Below are 25,147 nucleotides of genomic sequence, written 5' to 3' on the forward strand. Positions count from 1 at the left end.
CAATAGTAAATTATAAGCACTCCATCTAACTTTGACTTATTGCAAAAGTTCAAATAAATTATTTGGAATCATCAATCATCAAATCACACAATGCTTCAAGCTTCATCCAATATTATCATCATGTTTCTTTAATCTTCAAACTTGATTTGTATTTTGTTTCACATTAACATCATTAATTTGTATTGTAGTGATATTTCTAGCTAATCTGGTAGTGTTACGTGACAACCACTTGGCATGTCACGTGGCGAACGTAAATAAAAGTACAAAAATATAAATTATGTTTACCACATGACACATTGAAGTCAAACTTAGGAAGTTGTATGGGACAAAGTAAAACTCTAGTATCAACTTGAAAAGAAATTAGGCTCCAAGTTAGACATTAAGACTAAATTGAAGTACCAAATTGAGACAAAAAAAACTCAGATATCAAATAAAATATTAAAGTCAAATATATGTACCAAATAGTGTATTAGCACTTTTGAATTCAAAATCACCCAATAATAAGGGTGTTTCCTCTCTCAAAGTTGCAATAATATTTGATTTACCATCAAAATAGCATTTATTCTACCATAATAAGCGGAGTGTGATTTTCGATTAAAACCGAAAAAATTGATTAAAAAGATGTAATCGGTTTAGTCGATTTCGGATTAGGAGATCTGAGTAGTGTTTTAGTTATGGGTTTGATTTTTTTGATTATTTTAGTCAGTTATTAATTTTTGAATTTTTAAATTGATTTGATCGAAAAATCGATTTAATTTAACATATATTTTAATTATTTTAAATATATTTTTAATTTATAATATATATTAGGCTTAAGGGTGTAAAAAGTCCTCAAACTTAAAAAAAGAAGAAGCAATTAAGTCTTTTTTTTTTTGCGCTCAATCGAGCACTTAAATTTTTAAAATACATAAAAAAGGCTTTCAAACTTTTTCAAAAAAATCAATTAAGCCCTTATTTTTTTGTTGCACTCAATTGGGTACTTGAACATTCAAAATGCATCAAAAAGACTCTCAAAATTCTTCAAAAAAGCAATTAAGCCCCTGCTCTTATTAAAAATTAGAAAAAATAATTATAAAAAATAAATTTTAGGTAAATTATTAAATTTTAATAAAAATATAAAAAAATTAAAAATTATTAAAAATTATAAAAAACGTAAAAAATAAAAAAAATTATAAAATGCATCAAAAAGTCCCTTTAACAATTAACTTTAACTATTGACCATTAAAGTTAATAAGCATTTTTTTCAATTAAAGTCATCATGTGTCACAACATAATGTGATATGTGGCGAAAAATGATAAAAAAAATAAAAATCAATAAAAATTATAGAAAAATTATAAAATGATTCTTTTGATATGATCATTTTTATAATTTTTTTTACGAAATTTATATTTCTTTACATTTTGTATAATTTTCTTACAACTTTATAAAATTTTATAATTTTTTTTCATATTTCTATATATTTTAAATTTTTTTATAATTTTTATAAATTTTTATATTTTTTTATGATTTTTTCCTAATTTTTAATATTTTAATTTTCTTATTAAAATTTAATAATAATTGTAACTTTTATTGATTTTAATATTTTATAAAAAAAATCTAATTTTTAATAAAAACAATGACTTAATTGATTTTTTTGTAAGTTTGAGGATGTTTTTGATGCATTTTGAAAGTTCAAGTACCTAAATGAATGAAAAAAAAGCAGGGGCTTAATTGTTTTTTTTTTCTTCTAAATTTTGAGGGCTATTTGCACCATAAAGCCAATATATTATTCAATCCAATAACTAAAGTCGGTTAAGTTGGTTAACTGATCGACCTACAATCGATTCGATTATGACAATTTTTTAATTCTAATACGGTTAGATCGATTTTTATAAATTATAATTAGTTAAAGTTGATTTAATAAAAAAACTGATTGAACCGATGGAAATAATGAAATGTAGTCCCCTATCCATAGTAATTAAACCTTAACAAATATGGTAAGAAGATAATGGATGATAAAACCAATCTAGTTATCAGTTTAATAATCATAAAAGTTAGATATTTAGAAAATCCACTATGTCTGTAAAGTCCCAATTCACCCAAATTAGATCAAACAGATGCATCCACGCACGTTCTATTTTGTAAACTTTTAGGGTTTCTTCTTTTTTATTATTTGGACCATAGAAATGAAGATCCATATACTAGCTAGCAAGAGTTCTGAGCTCAAAATGTTTGGGTATATATAAAATATTCTGATTTGGGGGTGCTTTCTTTTTTGCTTAACAACCACATGCTTTTGCCCTTAAAATCTGTTTTTGGTCCCCCCCATGCGAGCTCTGGTTTCTCACCAAATCCTCTATAATTTTGACACCATTAGTTTTAGCCTTCGCCCAAGAACTAGACAGTTCTCATTGCCTGGCTAGCAAGTTTGGGGTGTTACTCAAAACTCACACCAAATTCATATTCCACACATTTATGAGATATAACAGTTTACATATATACACAATTTAAAAGAAATTGAATACTATGTATAAGATATGCATAAATCCAAATCGAAAAACCTATAACAATGTTCCAGTCCAAGGTCAGTTTCACAATTGTATGGCCATGGGTGATGAAACAATGGTGCGATGAGGCCTGTTACTTAGGGTACACTACACTGGCAACTGTCACCATTGATAATTATGAGTAAGTTACAAGGGGCTGATATGATGGCAACTCAGCTTCTACTTCTACTTTATATGATGCAAATCCAGGAATTTAATCTATATATTTTTTATTGATTAATAAATTTGTTTCACAATTTATGAAAACGAATCATTTTATGATCTATGATTACCTCTTTCAACAATATCATTTATAGGATTCGAACTTAAACTCTCTACCTAAAAAATGCAATAATACATCTAGCCATAGTTAGTACTCCTAAATCTAATATGGATAAAAAAAAATTATTTGATCAGTAAATACATAAAAATGTATTCGACTAGACAATGTCACTTGGTTTGGCTTAGAGTTACAAAATTTTCAAATATGAACACATTAGACTTTTGGTCAAGGCTGATGATCTGATTTGATGCTTTTTGTAATCAAATTTGTGGGATTTTATTGTTGGAGGGGTTTTTGACAAAACCTAACCCATACTATTTCAATCATTTTTTTAATCATTCAACAAATGAAGACATCTCACATGCAAATTGTTTGACCTAATTTGAATATTCTTATTAGTCATTTTCGTTCATATATTTCTTTTTCTTGTAGTTTAGGTGGACAATTTATGCCCACATGTAGATTTATGTGGTCAAAATAGATTTTATAGAAATACTTTTATGCTTTATTAATTAGAAAATAATATAGGCATGATATATTAAAATATTTTATAAAATAAATTATTAACATATAATTATTAACACGTTAATGATATAACACAAATACATTACAAATACACATCTTCAAATCTAACCTTCACATAATACCAAAAATAAAAATAACCTCCCAAGTTCTTATAGCAAATCAATTATCACAATGTTGATACCAATACTACTTTGTTAAACCACATTAAATCGTACCCCTAAGTTGAAATCTAGTTTATAGATGAATACGAATTAATCAACCCTTCAAATAATCGTAAAGAATCAAACTAGTGATTGAACTGACCAAGTTACCAATTCATCGACCAGACTGATTCATCCGGTTCAATTAAGTTAATCATTAAAAAATTCATAAAAGACAAAAAGAAAATGTTGACAAATAAAAGATTTCGATTCAACTAGCCCATACCAGTTCTCGAATCAACCAATCTGATGCCTCTTCGAATCGATGCCCCAACCAGTTCCCAATCCAACTGGTCCGGTTCAAAAACCATGCTAAAAATATGTTAGCTTATTAATTTTATTGTTATTGCCTTTTTTAATTAAAAAAATGGATTTATTCTAAAAGAGAGTTACAAGTTCAATAACTTGTGATAGCACTTCAATACTAATTCTCCTGTACGAAAAAGCTTCAATACTACTTCCTATCTTTTTATATCATAACAAGCACGGAATTTTCGAATTCACAGATAAATAAGTCAATTACTTAACCTATGTTCACAATAGCACAGTCGAGCTAACTGATAGAGTCCTAAATTAAAATGAAAAGGGTAAAACAACTAAAATTGAATTGCTAGACGACCTTTATCCAAACCAAAATTGCTACGCTCAATTATAACATTCCAAGTATGAAACAAAGCAACCGGGACTTAACGGAGGACTAGACGGACTTAGATTGTATCTTAGAATTTGAGAATGGAAAGGATAATTAATAATGTTCTGAGCTTCTTTAAATCTGGATTTTAATCAATTACCTCCCTGCATAAACTCTTTGATGGTGGGAGTTCTTTAGATAAAGTCAGCCTCCAATTCCTTGATTCATCCTGTTAGCTGAACCTGAAAATCCGTCAATGGTGCTTCAAGGGTATATCTTATGTTCCTCCAATGAGACTAGATGTAGCTTCCTCGTCGATTCAAGGCGACATTTGTCTTTCTGGTGCCCAGCATAGAAGAAGTGTGTTGAGCTCTTCTCTGAGCACCTGTATAGAAAATTAAATCACAACAAAAATAAGTATTGATATCAGAAATTAATAGACATTTATTCTCGAGTTTGCATGAAATTTCGGGTTGCTTGATTATAAATGGTTTCCTTTACTTTTAGCTTTATTCTTTGATCTCATGCATCTATAAATGCCTAGCATGCAATCCATTACTAGAACCGGAAAACAATCAGCGTATATTCTTTTACACACACAACATAGAGCCAGATCAATAAATATTATAACAGCAGGGGAAGAACTGACCAAGCTTACCCTATTCAACTTAGAAGGGAGCCTCAAGTGATTCATCCCAAACTTCAGCACTTCCATTGGAGGCATCTTCAACATCATCTTCCATTGAAAGCCTAATATATTCTCGATGTGCAAAACGGTCCCATTCTGTCAATGTAGGATTCTCACGCTCCTGTTTTATTCCAACATAAACGAGGCTGTCATCCAAAACTTGCATACAAGTGAGATGATATACAGTTCATCTTTTTGGGTAATGAATATACAGTTCATTTTCAAAGTAAATAAATGATGGAAGTGTCTGACACAGTTACCTGACGAATGAGGAATGGATCGCGAGTTTCAAAAGCCATGAATTTGTTAAGATTGAAAAGGATATTGAAAACACTTCCAGATAGTTTAGAACCTTTCAGGTCACGCAACATGATATAACTCTCATCCTGCAAACAAGAAATTTCAATTGTCAAACATGTAAAATAGTCAGTCTTCACTAGCAGTGTATATGAAACAAGCACTCAATGGAAACTCAGCTCCTAAACCAGCATATGGTAAAAAGGCAGTTCTAGGTGTAATTCACTCAGCCTTAAATAGCACAAAATGATCTAATTCTAAAGCAGCAATGCCATGAATAACATGCTTCAAGAGGAAAATGCAAACAGACAAACTGACCTCTGGACAATTGTACGCAACAGTTTACCATTGAAGGTGAAAAGTACTTTTGAAAAATGCCGTGAAAAAGTGCTTTTGAAAAATTCGATGGTGTTTACCTTTGCAGTCTATAAGTGCTTTTGGGAAGATAAAAAGTCTATTTTGGACATGATGTTGTAAAGTGGAAGATTTAATGAGGGGATAAAAAACTAATTTTATTGAAAAGCACTTTTCTAAAAGCCAAAAGCTAAAAGTTTTGGCTTTTTGACTTGGCTTAAAATCCCAGATTAAAATCAAGGTTTGGTTTGAAAAGCTGCTTGTTTTCCAAATTTTTCGGTTTGAGATCATGGCACTTTTCAACCTCAATGGTAAACACACCCTAAGTTTGAAATTACAAGTGGAACTTAGCAAATACAAGTACTATGATTCATTTCCAGGAACACACTGCCATATGTGCCATATTATTATTAAGCAGTCAAGGAGATGAAAAGGGAGTAATGATAAAAAGGCAAACCTGCGGTTTAATCATGTCAATCATCTGACACAAGATGTCCTCAAAGAGCACAGGCTCCTGTGCCATGCATTCCATTCGGTGCAACTGCTCCTCATAAAAGAATTGCATTTCATTACGAGTTAGAACTCCATTGCCATCCAAATCTATGCACTTGAACCTATAAAAGTAAGAAAATGTGCTAATTACTGACTATTAATAGCATAGTTCCCATCCTGCCAAACTATGTTTGATTATTCCGCAAGAGAGAACAAAGGCACAAAAATGAGATTTAAAATATGATAAGATTGGGAAAACTAGCCAAGAAAAGAAGCTACTCAGAAATCCAATCATAATGTGATCATTCATAACCTCCACCACCTCAAAACACAATGCTATTTCTCAACCTCTGATACCCGGGGCAGAAAATATTAAGGCAAATATTTCTAGAGCTACTAATGAATCATTTACAAATATTTCTAAAGCTACTAACAAAACATTTACAAAATTTGTTCTTTTGACAGATCTTTCTGAATTTTTGGGTGAGAAGTGCAGAAAAGCTATTTCAAATTTTTTGGGTGACTTTTTCAAACAAGTGAGCTACTATGAAGTAGAGGCATAATAAATTCAAGACTATGATATTCTTATGTCTACAAAGAAAGAGCACAAAAGATACCAATACTCAAGACTAGGCTCAGATGACTTGTCCTCCTCTGCAAGGATGAAGTAAACAAAATCTTCATAACCCATCTTTCCTTCAACCTTACTGGTAAACTTTCTTGGGACCTAAGATGATATGGAAGTTCAATATTTGTAAATATATAAACAAATCAATGAAACAGAAAAAAAAATAGAAGAGGATGGTCGAACAGACAAAGTTCAATTAATAAAGAACTTCTTTGTGCGGGTAGAGTGTGGTTTGGACCAAGGAACAAAAACATCATCAGACTCACAAACCTGAGAAAATATTCTATCAACAATTCGGTAGGTAAGCGCATGGTTACCATATCTGATAAGGTTCTCCTTGTCAATCAAGAAATCATGATCTGTATCCAGCTCCCAAAACTTGCAGTATATTACATAAAAATGTTCATATGAAAAGTACCTGCACATATGATGATAATTGTTTTGAAAGAGGAGGAAAAGATTATTTGGTACCAGACAGGATGTATTAAGCATGCATCAAAATGTAGAAGAGATGCATGTATCAAAATGCAATTATATAAACTTACTCATGAGCTTGTGGAATTTGAAAAAAAAATGAAAGCCAGTTTATACTCGATGCATTGAAGGAGATTCAGTCAAATCCCTACCTCAAAACTTTATTAATGTCCTCTTCCTCATCACAATGTAGCATGGCATCAATCAAGTTCCCACGTTTCAATTCTCTAAGAGTGAGGTGACCAGTCCCAGATCTATTTATGTAGTAATATATTCTGTATATAACAGTTTCAGCTGGCAATGTGAAACAAAAGTTGTATCAATATTTGGAAGCACTAGAGACAAGCTAGACTATCAAATAATTGAAAAACACAGGTAGAAGTTTATACTGATGTTTAAGCAGTAATAAACACCATATAGAATGGGACCCTAACATGTTAAGACAGATTATCAATAAGCTGTAATGCATAAATTGGTGTAAGATATTCTATTTTCCTTCAGTAGCAAATGTATACACAAATATTCCCATTTCATCCTCTCTCATACTTCATCAATTTGTCAACAATCAGTCTTCTAATATGTTCAGATGGACATAAGATTACTGCACAATTCATATTAAACTAAAAAGATATGTCTGCTTATAAGAATTTCTTGTGTGAATTCATCATCCTAAAAATAGGAATTTTAGAAAATGGAAGCTAAGCCATTGAAACCAGCTACTAAAATGAGAGCTACATCACAACCATTCTTACTAAAGACAACCAACAAACAAAACAAGAATGTCAATCCTGTTTTCTATGCGCCTATTCTTTCTGTTTGAGATATGTCCAAATTCCAGCACTTGCTGTTAATCAAAGGATAATTTTGCAGTCTTGCTTTATTAATATGCGATCATCATTTCATTCATAATTTTTAACATAGCATTATACATTATCAAACATATCATAGACAGAGCTACTTCATCAAAGAAACTGGTCAAACGGCGTTCATAGAAATTCACATGAAAATAGATGCATTTACAGGATTCACAAGTTCAAATCTTAGTGGTTGCAGCACCTAATGAAGGAATCAGTCCGGAAACAACTCAATATCTGTGTAAAATGCCTTTGATATTGTAAAAGGAGGGGGTATAAAAGTGAAAAAGCCTAGCATCTAAAATATCCAATTGCAGTGAGAGAACAGTAAAAAGGAATCAAACAGATGAAAAACAAACCATATCTTTCCTGAAACTCAGGTGTACTCTGTAAGAACTCCAACCCAGGATGAGTTGCCAATAGTTCTTGGAGTAAAGGTTTGAAGTCATCCTGACAATTTGAGAAGTACAGAAGTTAAGTTTGAACAAGGACTGTTAGATATTGACAAATATTGCAGTTGATTTAAGACCTGAACAAGGTACTTGAGATATGGTTGTTTTAGTACTGTATAAATTTGAGTTGCTACATCCTTCGTCAACAAGTTTCCATTGACCCAATAATCAACAAATGCATCTCTGCAAGCAGATTAGAGTAAAACTCAGAAAAAGCTACCATCTAAAATGAACTAAATCACATCATAGCTGAAAAGCAACTACAAGGAGAAACAGTAACAGGTTAGGAGTCGGATCCTAAACTAGAAAGTTAAATTTATAACACATAGTTCTCCAACAAAGGTGAGCATAGTTGAGCACCTAACCACAGAAAAGGAACCCAAACATAAAACTTTCATAGTTTTCTAAGAAACATCCTAGTCTCAAAAAGTATTATGGATCTAAGATACAAATATAAAAGTTCACTTCCATGAACAAGAAGCATACCTTGTGACCAAACCAGTGCTATTAACATCAATTTTTTTGAAAAGTGATGGGGAGAAAAATGAAGGCAGTTTGCATACTTCCTTGGTCACTAGTTTGAATTCTGAAAATTATAGAAAGTAAAACACGACTATCAAATGAGTTCTAGAAATATCTGTCGAAGCAAAGCACGCATGTTTCTTACCTTGCAGTTGTAGTCCCTCCGGGTGGCCAGCAAAGAACTGACTGATTCGAGACATATATTGTTCTTTTAGATCATTTGGAGGTGGATGGCCATTTTTGAAGTAAAACTGGAGGCAATTTCAAGTCATCGCAACTTCATGATAGAAAGGTAAAGATAGCACATAAAACACAACTAAGGACAGCAATAGAGAAAGAAAATATCATATCAATTAAAAAAGATCCAAACCTGAGGTATAAACTCTTTCACAGGCTCGCTAACTACTTTCAGGGGAGAACCCAAGTTTGAAAGACCAGCCCTTTGTTTTGTTATACGAGGCGAACCAGATGTACTTCTTGGTGAAAGGGGAGGAGCACTGCCAGCAGGAAACATGGAAGGTAACGAATTGCTTGAGGGAGAGCCTCCACCGGAAGTGTTTGCAGGAACATTCAAGGGATTACCCGCCTTTGCATCATTAACCAATGATGTTACCTAACAAAATAACAAGAATTAAACGCCGAAGCACTCATTTGCTAAGAGGAATATTTTAATAAGTTGCACTATTTCCATATTTAAGAACAAAACATCATTTAATCAGTCAAGATCATACAACACCTATTATGGGATATTGTTATAATCATTAAGCCACCAAGTTAAATCTATTTGGACAGAAAACTAAGCAGTTAATGTAAGGATAACACTACTTAACAATAGGATGTCACAATATTCTTTTCGCATTGATTTTATCCATTAAAATATCTTAATAATGCGGAATTCAGGCACATATACACATAATGAACAAACTGAAACATGTAATAAGCTCAAAGTAATGTTTCATGAAATATAATTTAATTATCATAAAAAAATAATTTTTTACATAAAAATTTTAAAATTTACCATCAAATAACCAAGCCATTTTGACTAGAACAATGTTGGGGCAACAACAATCAATCATTTTCAATTAAAGTGTCAAAACGGAAAGAATTCAAATCAAACACAATGAAGATTCGAAGTTAGAAAAACGAAAAGTATACCAGCTTGTTAGCTTCAGGAAGCGAAAGCCACTGTTCGAAAAGCTTTTGAGTGAATTCAGGATAGGATTTGAGAGCTAAAGGAGACATCTCCTGGAGATGCAATAGCTCCGCATCCAAACACGCTATATCTCCAACAACAACTGCCTCCATTTCCTTTTCTTTGCATAACCAAAACGCAGCTCAAACAAAGTTCTTCCGCACAGATCAAATGAAAAATCAGCTTCCAAATAAATTAATCTTCTTTTAAAAAACACACCAGATTTAAGGTAAGGAATTTAATTTTAGTAATTAATTAAAAAAATATGAAAAGAGAAACTTCGATTGGGAACTGAGAAAGCGTTGGACACCCTAGATCTTCATGAAATCAAGAATCGGACCTACATAAGATTTATTCGTTATCGCTTTTTTTTCCTTGGATGTTAGCAAGAGAGTGTTTGGGAGGAGAGAAAACGATAGAAAGTGAGATTACAAACTTTTTCTATTTTTTATTTTGAGAGAAAGAGACAAAAAATCGATGCGAGTCAAGTGGGAGATTAGCTAAGAAATTGCAGAGATTTGAGTAACATTTAGAAAATAATAATAATAATAATAATAAATGAAAGAAAATATTTTTTCCTCGATAAATTAAGAATTGTAAATTCTTTTCTACGTCACGTGTCAAGATTATGCTTCCCATATTTTATTTATAACTTATTATTATATTTTATGGATCTAAATATATTTAGACAGGTAAATAAAGTCAAAATGTCGAACTATTTCTCTTACCAAAAAAGTCAAAAGGCTTTTTTTAAGTCGAAAGTATCCCGGAATAAATTGCATTTCAGTTACTCTACTGAAAAAATTGGTGAAATTAGTCCCTCTGTTAAATTTGCTGTTAAATGATACTGTAGAATATTAATTTAAATAGTTAATTACTAATTTAATCCCTGAACTATAGCTAAAATATCATTTTGATTTTTCAAAAAAAATTAACAGTAATTCTAAAAAAATCTTTAAAATAAATATAAATTATTAAAAATAATGTGGTGGCTAATTATAGAACTTCAAAAAAGTCAGAAGCCTCTTTGTGATTAGATGGATTAATTATTAGCTTCCTTAGTTGTTCTTGATTCCGAGAAGCTTCATGGCTACCTCCCAGGTGAGTTTGCGGCTGCATTAGCAAGAAAAGCTCTCAGTATAGTAGGACTCAGGCCTGCGTAGTATCCTCTAAGTCCAGACGTTTGGTAGTTATAACGTGGTTTGGTATTAATCATATGGTCTAAAACTAGGTTGTATATTAAATACGGTAAAAATGCTTTAATTATGATTTAAAAATTTACTATAATATTTGAGCGGTTAAATAAGTTAATATTTAATTATTTTTAATAATTTGAATAATAAATATTACTTTATATTAATTACAATAATTAAAAACATATTATTTAAAAAATAATTAAAATTAAGCATGAAAAAGTACTTACAAAGCATATGACCTTAGAAACTAATAACAATGCAAGTGATATTTGATACGGATAGATTCATAAATTCATGTCTATGTATAACGGGTCCCCAAAATCCAAATATATGAAATACGTTTAGGAACATGAATTTGAAAAATAAGAATGAAGAGATTAATATAATATATAAGGTTAATATTTAATACATTGATTGTGTACATTTTTAATTCCACAAGTATTCTATCCAATTTCTTTTATATATTTATTTTTTCAATAGTTTATTTTTTCCCATTGAATTCCAACCTTGCTTGTGAAATTATCAAAAATTTTTCATAATATATATAGGAAAATATTTGGTACATGGCTAATGGAATTTTTAGACCCTACAAGTAAAGTTAAAAGTTGACAAATATCCTAAACGTATAGTAAAAAAAAGGTGACACGTAGTAAATTTTTAAAGCGGATTCTGAAATAAATAAATAAATAAACACTACCAATGTATTAAATAGTAATTGTATATTAAAAAAATATAAAAGACACATTTATCAAATCCAAAAATGCTTGAAAAATTTTGAAATTATTACGAAATAGACATCAAACAATTTAAAAAATTATCACGAATTTACTAAATTTTTTACATTATTTTTCCTAATTTTGAAAGGCTATTATTGGACACATATCTAACACTCATTCCGATTCTGGGATTTAAACTAAAAGCAGTCCACTAAAACAACAATACAAGCTAATAGGAGATGATGTAAGCGAGCAACTTAAACAAAAGGGCATTGGAAAAAACTCTTAAGCCAATAGTTCTGGCTATCAAAATCCATAGAATCTAGCTCTTTTTAACTCAATTGTTTCCATTCTCTGGAAACATTCCATTCCCTCAACTTTTGATGCAGCTTGTTAGCTTCTTCTTTCATTCCAGCATCCGCTATACCTTTGATTACAGTCGAATAAATCGTATCGTCGGGTTTACTCCGACTCGAGACCATCATTTCCAGCACTTGTATCGCCAAATCTACCTTACCGTCCTTACATAACCCATGTATCACCACGTTATAACCACTAGTTCCGACCCTGTGTTTCTGCTCCACCATCACCTTCAGTATCCCTACAGCTCTCTCTACTTGATTTGACCTGCAAAATCCCCAAACTAAGCAACGATGAGTTATGTCGTCGGGACTGATCCCTTCCTCTGACATCCGATTATATAATTCCATTGCTTTCTTCATATCACCAGTTCTAGTAAATCCGTCGATCACAGTGTTATAAGTTATCAAACCTGGGGAACAGCTGCTCCCACTTAAAAATTGAAGTAATTGAAGAGCCTCTTCCGCCATTCCTTCTTTAGAAAGAGCGCCAAGCAGCGTATTGTAAGTAACAATGTCCGGGGAACAGTTTTGAGAAACCATTTGATCGAAGAATTTGATGGCACGGTCCAAAAGTCCATATTTACACAAACCATTGATCAATATATTGTAAGTAACCACGGTTGGAGGATGCAAAGTTTCCTTCATGATTGCAAGTATCTCATCGACTTCATTCCAATAACCGTGATTACAAAGAGAATGGATAAGGGTATTGTATGTTACGGCATTCGGCTCCATGCCATGAGATATAATACTGTAAACGACTAAAGCAGCATCCTCGTGTTTTCCCTGTTTACAAGTTAAATTAACCAGTGAATTGTAGGTAACGATGTCGGGATAGCAACCTTCTATCGCCATATCGTGCAATACTTCCATTGCCCGAGCAATTCCACAATGCCTGCAGACTAGCTCAATGAGAATGGTATAGGTGATTAGATATGGGGGACATCCCTTCCTCAATTGATCCTTCCAGAACCCAACGGCCTGATCAAAAATACCATGATCAAACATGCTGCGTATTATTGTATTGTACGTAATCACATCCGGTGGGCAACCACTCAAGCTCATGTCTTCCAAAAGGTCAATAGCAGATCGCATCCGTCCTCTCTTACAAAGACTGCGAACCATCATATTATACGTAATATTATCAGGGATCCCACCGGACATTATCATAATCTGAAGAACTCTGCCGGCTTTATCGAGTTCACCTACTTTTACAAAGCCCCTTATTAAGTTTATGCAAGAAGGGAAATGGGGAATTTGATTCTGACGTGCCATAATTTCTATCAACCGTGATGCATCATTTAGTTTTCCATTGCTACAGAACTGTTGAAGAATATCATTGTTTGTTTCCTCGTCATTTCTAACAAAACGTCCATCTAAAGCAGCCATCAAAGAATTCGGAACCTTTTTCAAATTTATTTGCTCTTTGAATTTTCCCTTAACACTCACATTCTGATCTTCTGAACCCCAGCATTCATCCTGATCAAATTCATCTGTGTCAATACAAACACTTCTCTGCAGTCCTTGGCACACTAAAGATACCACCTCTCTTTCTGAACCATTATTGACCTTCCATGGCAAGCAAGAGTGAATTGTACGACTAAAATTGACCGAACATGTTAAATTAGAAGTAGGTATGTTTACAATCGAGCACTTCAGAGAGCTACAACCTGTTTCAGGTTGTTTCAAACCCCGCTGCAAACAATGAGAACGGCAAATCTCAACCGAATGGTTGTGAAGAGTAACTGTGTATCCCATCTTCCTCTATCCAATCAATCAAACTCAACTCAGATCAATTCCAGGCAGAAACAAACAAATCCTTAAGTACTTATTTCATGGTTTCTGGCTAAAATTCAAATTCCAGGCAAGTAATGCTCCTACTTTCTGCACTCGTCAAATGGAGAACAAGCATCAAACCTGTAAAACAAGAAACGGGAAACATTAAAACCATGAACCCTAATACCAAAAATAGAACCCCATAAATTGTATAAATACATACATGAACAATAAGAATCAGCAAAATATGATTAGATAATGCAAAACCCTAAATCTTAAATCCTAAATCCTAAACTGCCATGCCCTAAAGCTAAACCAGTTTCAATCTGCAGCAAAAGAAAAAAAAAGTATTGAAATGACATGGAGAGGTAGATAGTGTCAACATTGCAGATAACATGAAACAATATGAACATCCAATCAAGAAAACTCAAACATGGTATGGAATATGAACCTCCAAGCACCCTCATGAGGAACTTTTAAAAAATTGAACATACCCATTTCGGAGGCATACTTTCATCTCTACTCACATCTGAATTCTTATAATATTGATGCTTCGTTTGGTTATTAGTGTAATAACAAAAGGAAAAAGCTTATTCATTACACATGTATTATAATAGTTAGACATAAAATAAACAATATTTAGAATAAATTTAATCGATAAGTAAAAACACTCATAAACATAATAAGACCCTTCAAAATAAGTGAAAAATTCTCCTTTTTGTAGAATGGGAGTGAAAGAAATTGCTCAAGTATATTTGATGCAAAAGATATTGTTATATACAAGTGGAAAATGAAAAATAACAGAAAGAAGATAATAGAAATATAACTGCTAACTGCTAACTAATTAACGAGATTTTAAATAAAGCTATATAACTAACAGCCCCCCTCAAGCTGGTGAGTGGATAGGAAACAGTCCCAGCTTGGACAAAATAGACTGAAAAGGAGCAGCAGCAAGGGCTTTAGTGAAAATATCAGCAAGTTGGTCCTTGGAAGAACAAGGAAGTAGTTTAACAACACCGGACAACACCTTCTCACGAACAAGATGACAGTCAATTTCGATGTGTTTAGTACGTTCATGAAATGTAGGATTTGCAGCAATTTGAAGAGCAGAACTATAGTCACAAAACAGAGTAGTAGGGCCAGAAAGAGATAAGTGCAAGTCACATAGAAGAAATCGAAGCCACTGAATTTCATAAATAGTAGATGCAAGTGTCACGGACCGCAGTTCAAAGCCCGTGACAAGCGCACCAAATGCATCCAATGGAGGTCTGTTGCTCAGATGGGGATCATTTGGCCTACGAGAACTGGCCCGATTCAAAGAGCTGTTGGACAGGCCTGTCACATTGAAGCCTGATGGGCCCAATAATGAAGATAGGACTAAGTAGTCTTAGAAGTTCTAATTGTACACAACTTCTAATTCTGTAAAGTTAGAGTCCTAATTGAATACAGCTTTTAATTGTAGCCATCGGTTTTGGGGGAGCTCAACTATAAATAGAGAGCCTCCCCCTCATTTGTACTCACTCCTGAATTGTTTCATTATTCTTTGTGAATAAGAATTGAGAGCATTTACTCAAACTTTTCTCTCAAGCGTTTTTGCTTTTGTTCATCTTTCAAAGATCGTTCTTAATTCGTTCTTCCGCTGTTCTTCGTGAAAACTTTAAGGGAATTCTGTTGAATCCTTTATTGTTGCGAGTTGAGCTGACTTAGGCATTTTTACGGTTGAATCCATTATTGGTGGAAGTTAGGCTGACTTAGGCGTTTTTAAGCCAAGAAACTGCCTAAGGCCGCACGGATGTGGGAAAACTCTAAGTCCGTAACAAGTGGTATCCGAGCCAAGGTTTGAACCAAGTAATATTCGAGTTGTTGGTTCAAAGGCACCGTTGGGATGTCGAAAGAAGAGTTTGAACAAAGGTGGGCGAGGAAGTCTTTGAGGGAGACAATATCGGTAGTAGAGGAACGTGTGGGTAAACTCGAGGGATCCACGGCGGATGTAAAGGAGGCAGTCGATGGGTCGAGGATCGCATAACAAACTGGGAGGAGCAGTCCAGAGACTATGTAAAGATGTCTCTTGATTCCACCATGGACAAGGTAAACGAGTTGTTTAATTCACACAGGGATAAGCTGTCGGAAAGGAATGATGCTCTCGAGGCCATGATGATGGCTTTGAAGGAGGAAACAATGGCCACGACGAAGGCTTTGAGCACAAGAATAGAGGAGCTCGAGGGAGAGCTGTCCTTGTGTCAAGCAGCCGTGGGGAAAGGAGTGGCAATTGCAGCACTCAGTAATGAGGATGTCCCAAAGCCGAAAGAGTTTGTGGGGACAAGGTCTGCATGTGATGTGGACAATTTCTTGTGGAGGATGGAAAACTACTTCCGTGCCAAAGGCATCATGGAGGATGCGGTTAAGGTAAACACTGCTTCAATGTTTCTTACTGACATTGCGCTTTTATGGTGGCGAGGTAGGACCACAGATAAAAGGCAAGGTGAGATTGGGACGTGGCAAGAGTTCCAATGCGAGTTGAAGGGACAGTTTTACCCAAAATTTGCCGAGGAAGAAGCTCGGGCAAAGTTGCAAGAGATAATGCAACGGGGCACAGTGAGGGAGTATGTTCAAGAGTTCAAGGAACTCATGCTCCAAATTTCAGATGTGACCGATGAAGAAGCATTCCTTGCTTTTCAAAAGGGATTGAAGCCGTGGGTCAGACAGGAGGTGGAACAAAGAGGTGTCCAAAAACTGTCGGAAGCCATGACGGTAGTTGAGTCCGTGGTAAAGCTTGGTCTAGGGAAAGACAAGCTTGGGTCTTCCAAGTCCGATGGAAGGGGCGTATGTGAAATGGATCACAAGGAAGATAGAGTTAATGGCAATGACAACGGCGACAATGGTGGTAATGGGAAACCACGAGTTGGGAAGAAGAAACCCAAGAGGAAAAGGGACAAGCTAAAATGTTTTCTCTGCGACGGTCCACACATGTTGAAAAAATGTTTGAAGAAATCCGCGCTTAAGGAGAAGCCGGTGGGTAAGGCCTTGGTACTTGGTTCGAGCGCAAGGGGTGTCGAAGCCAAGGAGGCCGAAAGCGAGAAGAAGCCAATGGAGTGCTTCTTGTGTCATGGTCCGCATAGGTTGCGGAAGTGTCCGAAGAAGTCTATCATCGAGGGGAACGATGGAGCAGACAATGAGCCCAAGAAGCTTGGTTCGAGCAAGGGAAAAGCCAAAGCCAAGAGGGCAAAGAGGAGCAAAAAGAAGCAAGTTAAGTGCTTCTTGTGCCGTGGTCCGCATGAGTTGCGGAACTGTCCAAAGCAAGCCGGAGTCGAAAGAAACGCAACGTCTGAGCTTGGTGAGTCGTCGAAGGGGCTTCCACCCAAGGAAGAGGTGAGTTTGTCATCTAACTTAGCGGATAAAGTTGCGATGAAAACAGTGAAGCTGGGACCAATGAGGCTCAAGTTGAGTGAAGTATTAGAGTTAGCCGAGTCATCGACAAGGCTTCCACCTATGGGAAAGGTAGGTGGTGCATCAGACTTTAAAGGAAAAAAAGCGATGCATGTGGGACAGTTGACCAGAGTAAATGCGACGAGCAGGACGGCTCGAGTTAAGAAGCGACAGAAGCCGAGGCAAGAATCCCAAAGAAAGGGAAAGGCTAAGGCGACGAGACGAGACCGAGGCGAATCAAGTCAGTGCCATTCAGAAGTCGCAACGAGGGCGTTGCGAGAATGGGTGGGGGAGAATGTCACGGACCGCAGTTCAAAGCCCGTGACAAGCGCACCAAATGCATCCAATGGAGGTCTGTTGCTCAGATGGGGATCATTTGGCCTACGAGAACTGGCCCGATTCAAAGAGCTGTTGGACAGGCCTGTCACATTGAAGCCTGATGGGCCCGATAATGAAGATAGGACTAAGTAGTCTTAGAAGTTCTAATTGTACACAGCTTCTAATTCTGTAAAGTTAGAGTCCTAATTGAATACAGCTTTTAATTGTAGCCATCGGTTTTGGGGGATCTCAACTATAAATAGAGAGCCTCCCCCTCATTTGTACTCACTCCTGAATTGTTTCATTATTCTTTGTGAATAAGAATTGAAAGCATTTACTCAAACTTTTCTCTCAAGCGTTTTTGCTTTTGTTCATCTTTCAAAGATCGTTCTTAATTCGTTCTTCCGCTGTTCTTCGTGAAAACTTTAAGGGAATTCTGTTGAATCCTTTATTGTTGCGAGTTGAGTTGACTTAGGCGTTTTTACGGTTGAATCCATTATTGGTGGAAGTTAGGTTGACTTAGGCGTTTTTAAGCCAAGAAACTGCCTAAGGCCGCACGGATGTGTGGGAAAACTCTAAGTCCGTGACACAAGGGCACGATATTCTGCTTCGGAAGAGGATCGAGATACAGTGTTTTGCTTCTTGGCTTTCCAACTAACAAGAGAATCTCCATAAAAAAGGCAATAACCAGTTACAGAACGTCTTGTAAGAGGGCAGCCAGCCCAGTCCGAGTCACTAAAAGCCTTCAGTATAGGTGAGGAAGAAGCAGAAAAGAAAAGTCCAAAATCAAGGCAGCCTTTCAGGTAACGGAGAACACGATGAGCAGCTTGAAGATGAGCGACTGTGGGTTGATCCAAAAACTGACTCAACAGCTGAATTGCAAAAGCGATGTCAGGTCGAGTAGAGACAAGATACAATAAACGGCCAATGAATTTTTTGAAGATAGTATTATCAGGAAGCAATTCTTCAGAAGCATCACGAGGGAGTTTGGTAACCATAAGAGTCGTAACAGGCTTGCAATCGGAGAAGCCAAAGTCAGACAAGAGGTCAAGAGTATACTTTCGCTGATAAAGAGAAATGCCAGCAGAACTGCGAGCAACTTCAAGACCAAGAAAATACTGTAGATCACCTAAATCTTTTATGCTGAAAGTAGAATCCAGAAAGGCTTTCACTCGTGTTATTTCATCTAAATGATCACCAGCTAGAATAACATCATCAACATAAACTAGTAAGGCAGTGAAAGAAGTGTAACAAACAATGAGAAATCTGAAGTAGATTGAACATAACCAATAGAAGTGAGAGCTATTGCGAGTTTAGCAAACCACTAGCGACTTGCTTGCTTTAGGCCATATAACGACTTTTGCAATTTACAGACCTTATGTGGAGTAGAGGAAGCAAAACCAAGGGGCAAAACCATATAAACCTCTTCAATCAAATCTCCATGCAAAAACGCATTGTTGACATCAAGCTGGTGCAAAAACCAGTTTTTGGAAGCAGCAATGGCAAGCAGTAAACGAATAGTAGTAAGCTTGGCGACAGGGGAAAAAGTATCAAAATAATCGACTCCCTCAGTTTGTGTAAATCCCTTGGCAACCAAGCGAGCCTTGTAACACTCAATAGAACCATCAGCTCGATATTTCACTCGATAGACCCATTTACAGCCAATGGCAGTCTTGCCTGGAGGTAAATCCATAATGATCCAAGTGTTAATTTTGTTCAAGAGCAGAAATTTCAGCTTGCATTGCTTTTTGCCAATGGAGAATTTTACTAGCTTGTAAATATGTAGTTGGTATAGAAGAGGCATTAAGAGCAAGAGTAAAGGGTGTAGAGCATTGACGATGATTAGTAGCAGCATTGCTTAAAAAACAATGATATTGGTCTAAATATGATGGTGGTTTCCTAAGACGAGGTGGCCTAGAGGGTTGCAAGGGTATGAAAGGTGAAACCTGTGGTTGAAGTGGCAAATCATAAGTAATGGAGGGGTCAAAGGTTAATTGTGGGATGGAGGAGGAAGAAGATGGTTGAGAGGAAAAAGGAAAAACAGACTCATGAAAATGAACGTTTCTTGAGACAAAAATGGCATGAGATGACAGATCAAAAAGAATGTAATCTTTGACATGTGGTGGGAATCCAAGAAAAACACACTCACGAGCTCGAGGATCAAATTTGTGGTGATGAGCAGTAAGGGTAGTTGCAAAACAAAGACAACCAAAAATCCGTAGGTGCTAAAAAGATGGCTTAGTTTGGTATAAATGGTCAAAAGGAGTGAGGTCAGCTAAAAGAGGTGTTGGGGTGCGATTGATAAGAAAAACAAAATGAAGAACAGCATGTCCCCAAAAATGCTTAGGTAAACCAGCATGAAATAATAGAGCTCGTGAGACATTGAGAATGTGTTGGTGCTTACGTTCAACAAGACCGTTTTGTTGCGGGGTTTCAACACAAGAGATTTGATGAATAACGCCTTTGGAAGCATAAAAATCTAGAATGGCAAACTCACTGCCATTGTCAGTTCGAATGACTTTAATTTTGGATGAAAATTGAGTTTCAACAAGGGTGAAAAAATTCTGAATATGGGTACGAACTTCAGATTTTGTTCTTAATAAGATAATCCAAGTAAAGCGACTGAAATCATCAACAATAGTAAGAAAGTAACGATGACCAGTAATAGAAACAATATCAGTTGGGCCCCAAATATCCATATGAACGAGGGAAAATTTTTCATTGGAAACAGAAGTGCTTACAGGAAAGGATATTTTCTCATTTTGCCAAATGACAGGCTTTACAAGGTGCATTAGTTGATATGGACAAAGAAGGTATGTAAGGAGAAAGTAGCTTCAATCTGGAGTCAGAAAGATGACTGAGACGAGGATGCCAAAGGGAACACGAAGTGTTGGTAGCTGATAAGGCAATTGGTGTGGTAATAGAGAGAGTTTGAGCTGGTGAGTCCAAAATATAGAGACCATGTAGAACTTTAGCTGTACCAATCATCTTCAAAGATGGAAGGGCCTGTAAAGAGCAATAAGTTTTGTGAAAAGTAAAGGAGCAAGGTAGTGTAGCAGTGAGTTTGGTTACAGATAAAAGATTGAAAGCAAATTGGGGAACATAAAGAACATTAGTAATATATAGGCTATTACTAAAAATGACTGTACCAGAAATTCGAGCACAAACTTTTGTACCATTTGGAAGATTAATATATACTGGTTTAATGGAATGAAAAGAGGCAAAAAAAGATAAAGAGTGTGTAATGTGATCAATTGCACCAGTATCAATGATCCCATGGTGGGGTTGAAAAGAAAAGAGGTTACCTGAGGATACAGAAAGCTGTAAAGGTAAAGAAGATGCGGTATTGGTAACATGAGTAGGGGAGGTAGAAGAAGGAAGCAATGTAAGGAGCTACTGTAACTGATCTTGTGTTAAAGTAACAGGAGGATCAGGTGGCAAAATAGCAACAGACTGCGAAGCGTCCAAAGATGGTGCAGCACCACCAGTAAGTACTGTGTGTGCACGAGAAGTTCGACCACGAGACTTGTAACCAGGTGGATAACCATGCTTCTCATAGCATGTATCAACAGTATGCCTGGATTTGCCACAAAAAGTGCACTGCCGTGAGTCAGAAACAGATTTCGGCTGAGATTTCCTTGAAGAAGGGTGTTGGCGCAGTGTGTTACTGACAAACAGTTGAGAAGAGCCAGCAGCAGGTAGGTGACGTTCTTGTTGAATAACCAAAGAAAACGCTTTGTTGATCGTAGGCAATGGATCAATGAGCATGATTTGGGAACGAACAGCAGCAAAACGATCATGGAGACCTTTAAGGAATCGAATCACATAATCATTATCATGATACTTTTGAAGAGTAGCAAAAACACCACAAGAGCAAGATGTGGGACAAGAACAAACTGGAATTGGTCTAAAATTCATCAATTCATCCCAGAGGATCTTTAACTCAGTAAAATAATCAGTGACTGAGCGATCATCTTGTTTGAATGCATTGATTTCTTCTTGAAGATCAGAAATGCGGAAAACATCTCCCTGAGAAAAGCGTTCCCGGAGATCGCGCCAAACATCATAACCAAAATTAAGCCAAAGAACACTGTTCATGATCGAAGGTGAGATGGAATGGTGCAACCAAGAAAGCACCATAGTATTACATCGTTCCCAAGCTGAGTAAAGAGGGTCTGTTCGAAGCGGAACTGTGATGGTGTCATCAACAAATTGGAGCTTGTTCTTGGATAAAAGCGCCATTGTCATTGCTCGAGACTAAGAATGATAATTCGAGCTTGATAGGACGGGAGAAACAAGAACCAAAGCTGGGTTTTCATTTGGATGAAGATAGTATGGACTAGAAAGTAGTGTATGATCATGGAGGGCAATCGTAGGAAAGGAAAATCAAGAAGAAAAAATTGTTTGGAAAACAAGAAAGTACAAGGAATTATAACAGAGAAATATCACATCTGATACCATGTAGAATGGGAGTGAAAGAAATTGCTCAAGTATATTTGATGCAAAAGATACTGTTATATACAAGTGGAAAATGAAAAATAACAGAAAGAAGATAACAAAAAAATATAACTGCTAACTGCTAACTAATTAACGAGATTTTAAATAAAGCTATATAACTAACACTTTTTGCTAAAAATAAGTCATGAGAATGATTAAATATTACCAATTAAATTATAGTTTATTGCTAACCCATATATTAAAATATACCAAACATAGCATGAATGTACCGATATCAAATACAAATTCCAAAAAGATTTTTCAATGAAAAAAAAACTCCAAGGTTCCAAGCTATGGAATCATCCAAAATCCCATATTTACTCATTTTAAGGCATATATGCTAAGGAACAGAAAAAAAAAATCAAAAAAAAAAACTGAAGTAGTGCACTGTTAAAGTACAGAATACACAGAAGCAAAGAAGATGTCTCTTTAAAATACTAAATCAAGAACCTAATTCAAATAATTTAAAAACCATAAACAATTTACATTAGATAGATTCACATAAGAAAAACAAATCCAAAAGCTTCAAATTTCAACAACCCATTTCCTTTCATTCAATAAATTGACCGTTTCACCTTCACAGCACTGAAAACAAAGGAATAAAGGTATATATACTTCCATGAACCAACCAGAAAAAAAAAAGGTTTAAAGAAAGCCTTACCTGGATACAATTCAAAGCCTAAACTTTAAGAAGGAATTGACGAAGAAAAACTCTAGTAACGTTGTTTGTTTATAGACATGGAAAAGGCAGCGGGTTCATTTGGTTTAGTTCTGTTGATGAGGTTGGAGGAGTCACGTCAATTAACTAGGGTTCAGTTAGTGATGAAATTACGTTTAAGTACTTCGCCAATTTACCCTTTAACTAACCCATCAAATAATTTATTTATTTTTGCATATTGGGTTGTGTCGGAATTTAATTTTGTATTCGTTTAGCTTAGGGGTGTGTAAATTTTATTTCGATTTAAAAAGTTTGATAAAAATTTTAAATTTTGAATTAAACAGTTTGAGTTAATCGAGTTATTTAGATAAACTCGAATAAAAATTTAAAAATTTTAATTTAACTCGAATATGAATTACAAAATTCAAGTTATTCGAAAGCTCGAATAAGAAAAAGCAATATTACGTTATTTTGATAAATGTTTACCTAAGTTAAAAGTCAAAACTATTAAGTTAAAAGGTAAACCCATTATATTGTTTATGTAGTTAAATAATATTATACTTCGCCTTCTAGTTAAATAATTAGTCCATGTAAACGCAACAATAATAGGATTCGCTAACTCGACTTGACTCGAAATTTTTTGACTCAATTCCATTTGATTTGAAAATTTTTCAAATTGAGTTCAGTTGTTAAAATAGGATTTGTCAACTCAACTAACTCGAATTTTCTTGACTCGATTCGACTCGATCGAATGCTTACCCCTAGTGTAGCTAATGTTTGGGATTCATTGGAATTAAGTTTGTGTTTGGTTTTGTAGTAAGATTACAAGATTACGAGAATGTAAGATTATGAGTGGAATGTGAAATTACTTTGTTTGGTTCATAATGTAAAATTAAAGAGTTTGATTGATGGAATCTAAGATTACTTAAGAGCACATTTTACTCAATTGTCTTTATTATAAATTTTTTTTGACCAATTTAGTTCTTTTAATAGTTTTTAGTCAATTTTTATAAAATTATGATAAATTATTACAATTCTTACTTTTTATTACAATTTATATACTAATAAGTAAATATACGATGTTAAAATAAACCAAAATTATGATAATTAATAAAAAGTGATTGTAACACTAATCATAATTATAATTAATACATTAATAAATAAATAATCAAATAAAATAAAATATTATAGCATATGACATCTAACAGTTGATTATTAAGAGAAAAATATTTTTCATTTTTAATTAGTCTTAAGCTTTATTTAAGAAAAAAATTAAATTGATTAAAATAAGAAAAATAAAGGATAAATTAGTCTAAATTTAAAATTAGACCCATAATTTAAGATTACACTTTATATTACAACATCTTTAATACTATTTTTTAAAATGAAAGTATGAGATTTAACAATCTAAATACCATAATCTCACTCCAATGTTATAATTGACTCCCCAAATAATTTAGTTTTCACTAAGCCATACATGTTTATTGGCATTTGGTCTATTGCTTAATAAAGGAAAGACGAAGTTATTTTGTACAAATTTATCCTTATTTTCAGTATTTTTACTTTTACAAAACATTTTTAATAAAAACAATAAATTTTTTTTAATTTTCCACATTTTTTCATTTTCATTTTCATAACCAAAATGTTTTTCATTTTCTAAATGACAAAACAAAAATGACTTTTGTTTCTTGATACCAAATGAAACCTAAGTTTTTGAAAAGTCTAATTAAAATTTTTAAAAGAAATTTCTTAAATATTTGATTAAAATTTTCAAAACTTGCAAATGAGATGAAAATTTATTACCAAAATAAAATAAAACATTGAGATCCAAGCTCCTCAAAAATTCCATTATGTTTTTCGTTTAAAGTTGAGACTTGTTCAGATGTGATGTAGATTTTGTATTTGTTTGTACATGTTTGGATGTAATTTCAGTTCAGATCCATCATGTAAACTCCACAAGTCGGTCCAAATTGACAATACATAAAAGGGTTGATGGTATTCTTTTTTTATTAAAAACATCATTGAATCCTACTTGAATAATGATCGCTCCTTCCCAGAAATCTTTACAGGTGATCCTCTG

At 34.4% G+C, this 25,147-nt stretch overlaps 4 protein-coding genes across 5 annotated transcripts; all 4 read right to left on the reverse strand.

The window, feature by feature from the left end:
* Positions 1-3,981: 3,981 nt before the first annotated feature.
* Positions 3,982-10,625, reverse strand: LOC107936814 (probable serine/threonine protein phosphatase 2A regulatory subunit B''delta). 2 transcript variants are annotated; one of them, XM_041109235.1, is made up of 13 exons: positions 10,082-10,625; positions 9,297-9,539; positions 9,072-9,177; positions 8,891-8,990; positions 8,482-8,587; positions 8,312-8,402; positions 7,251-7,392; positions 6,895-7,042; positions 6,614-6,723; positions 5,962-6,118; positions 5,114-5,239; positions 4,824-4,974; positions 3,982-4,550 (listed from the first exon to the last, which is right to left on the reverse strand). In XM_041109235.1, the coding sequence occupies exons 1-12, from the start codon at positions 10,229-10,231 to the stop codon at positions 4,834-4,836; spliced, it is 1,620 nt and encodes a 539-aa protein (XP_040965169.1). In that variant the 5' UTR covers positions 10,232-10,625; the 3' UTR covers positions 3,982-4,550; positions 4,824-4,833. The 2 variants fall into 2 exon arrangements, with proteins under 2 accessions (XP_040965169.1, XP_040965170.1); XM_041109236.1 differs by lacking the exon at positions 10,082-10,625 and having other exon boundaries at positions 9,072-9,203; positions 9,297-9,490.
* A 1,494-nt stretch (positions 10,626-12,119) lies between these two features.
* On the reverse strand, positions 12,120-23,234 carry LOC107936807 (pentatricopeptide repeat-containing protein At1g08610). The gene is made up of 2 exons (XM_016869578.2): positions 23,071-23,234; positions 12,120-14,309 (listed from the first exon to the last, which is right to left on the reverse strand). Exon 2 carries the CDS (start codon positions 14,148-14,150, stop codon positions 12,363-12,365), a length of 1,788 nt encoding a protein of 595 aa, XP_016725067.2. The 5' UTR covers positions 14,151-14,309; positions 23,071-23,234; the 3' UTR covers positions 12,120-12,362.
* On the reverse strand, positions 18,488-19,605 carry LOC107922339 (uncharacterized mitochondrial protein AtMg00810-like). Its single transcript, XM_016852336.1, has 2 exons — positions 19,245-19,605; positions 18,488-19,137 (listed from the first exon to the last, which is right to left on the reverse strand). Exons 1-2 carry the CDS (start codon positions 19,603-19,605, stop codon positions 18,488-18,490), a joined length of 1,011 nt encoding a protein of 336 aa, XP_016707825.1.
* On the reverse strand, positions 20,670-22,154 carry LOC107922332 (uncharacterized). The gene is made up of 3 exons (XM_016852328.1): positions 21,310-22,154; positions 21,218-21,233; positions 20,670-20,918 (listed from the first exon to the last, which is right to left on the reverse strand). Exons 1-3 carry the CDS (start codon positions 22,152-22,154, stop codon positions 20,670-20,672), a joined length of 1,110 nt encoding a protein of 369 aa, XP_016707817.1.
* Positions 23,235-25,147: the final 1,913 nt, after the last annotated feature.

The sequence above is a fragment of the Gossypium hirsutum genome, chromosome D13, assembly GCF_007990345.1.
Source record: "Gossypium hirsutum isolate 1008001.06 chromosome D13, Gossypium_hirsutum_v2.1, whole genome shotgun sequence".
Classification (NCBI taxonomy): domain Eukaryota; kingdom Viridiplantae; phylum Streptophyta; class Magnoliopsida; order Malvales; family Malvaceae; genus Gossypium; species Gossypium hirsutum.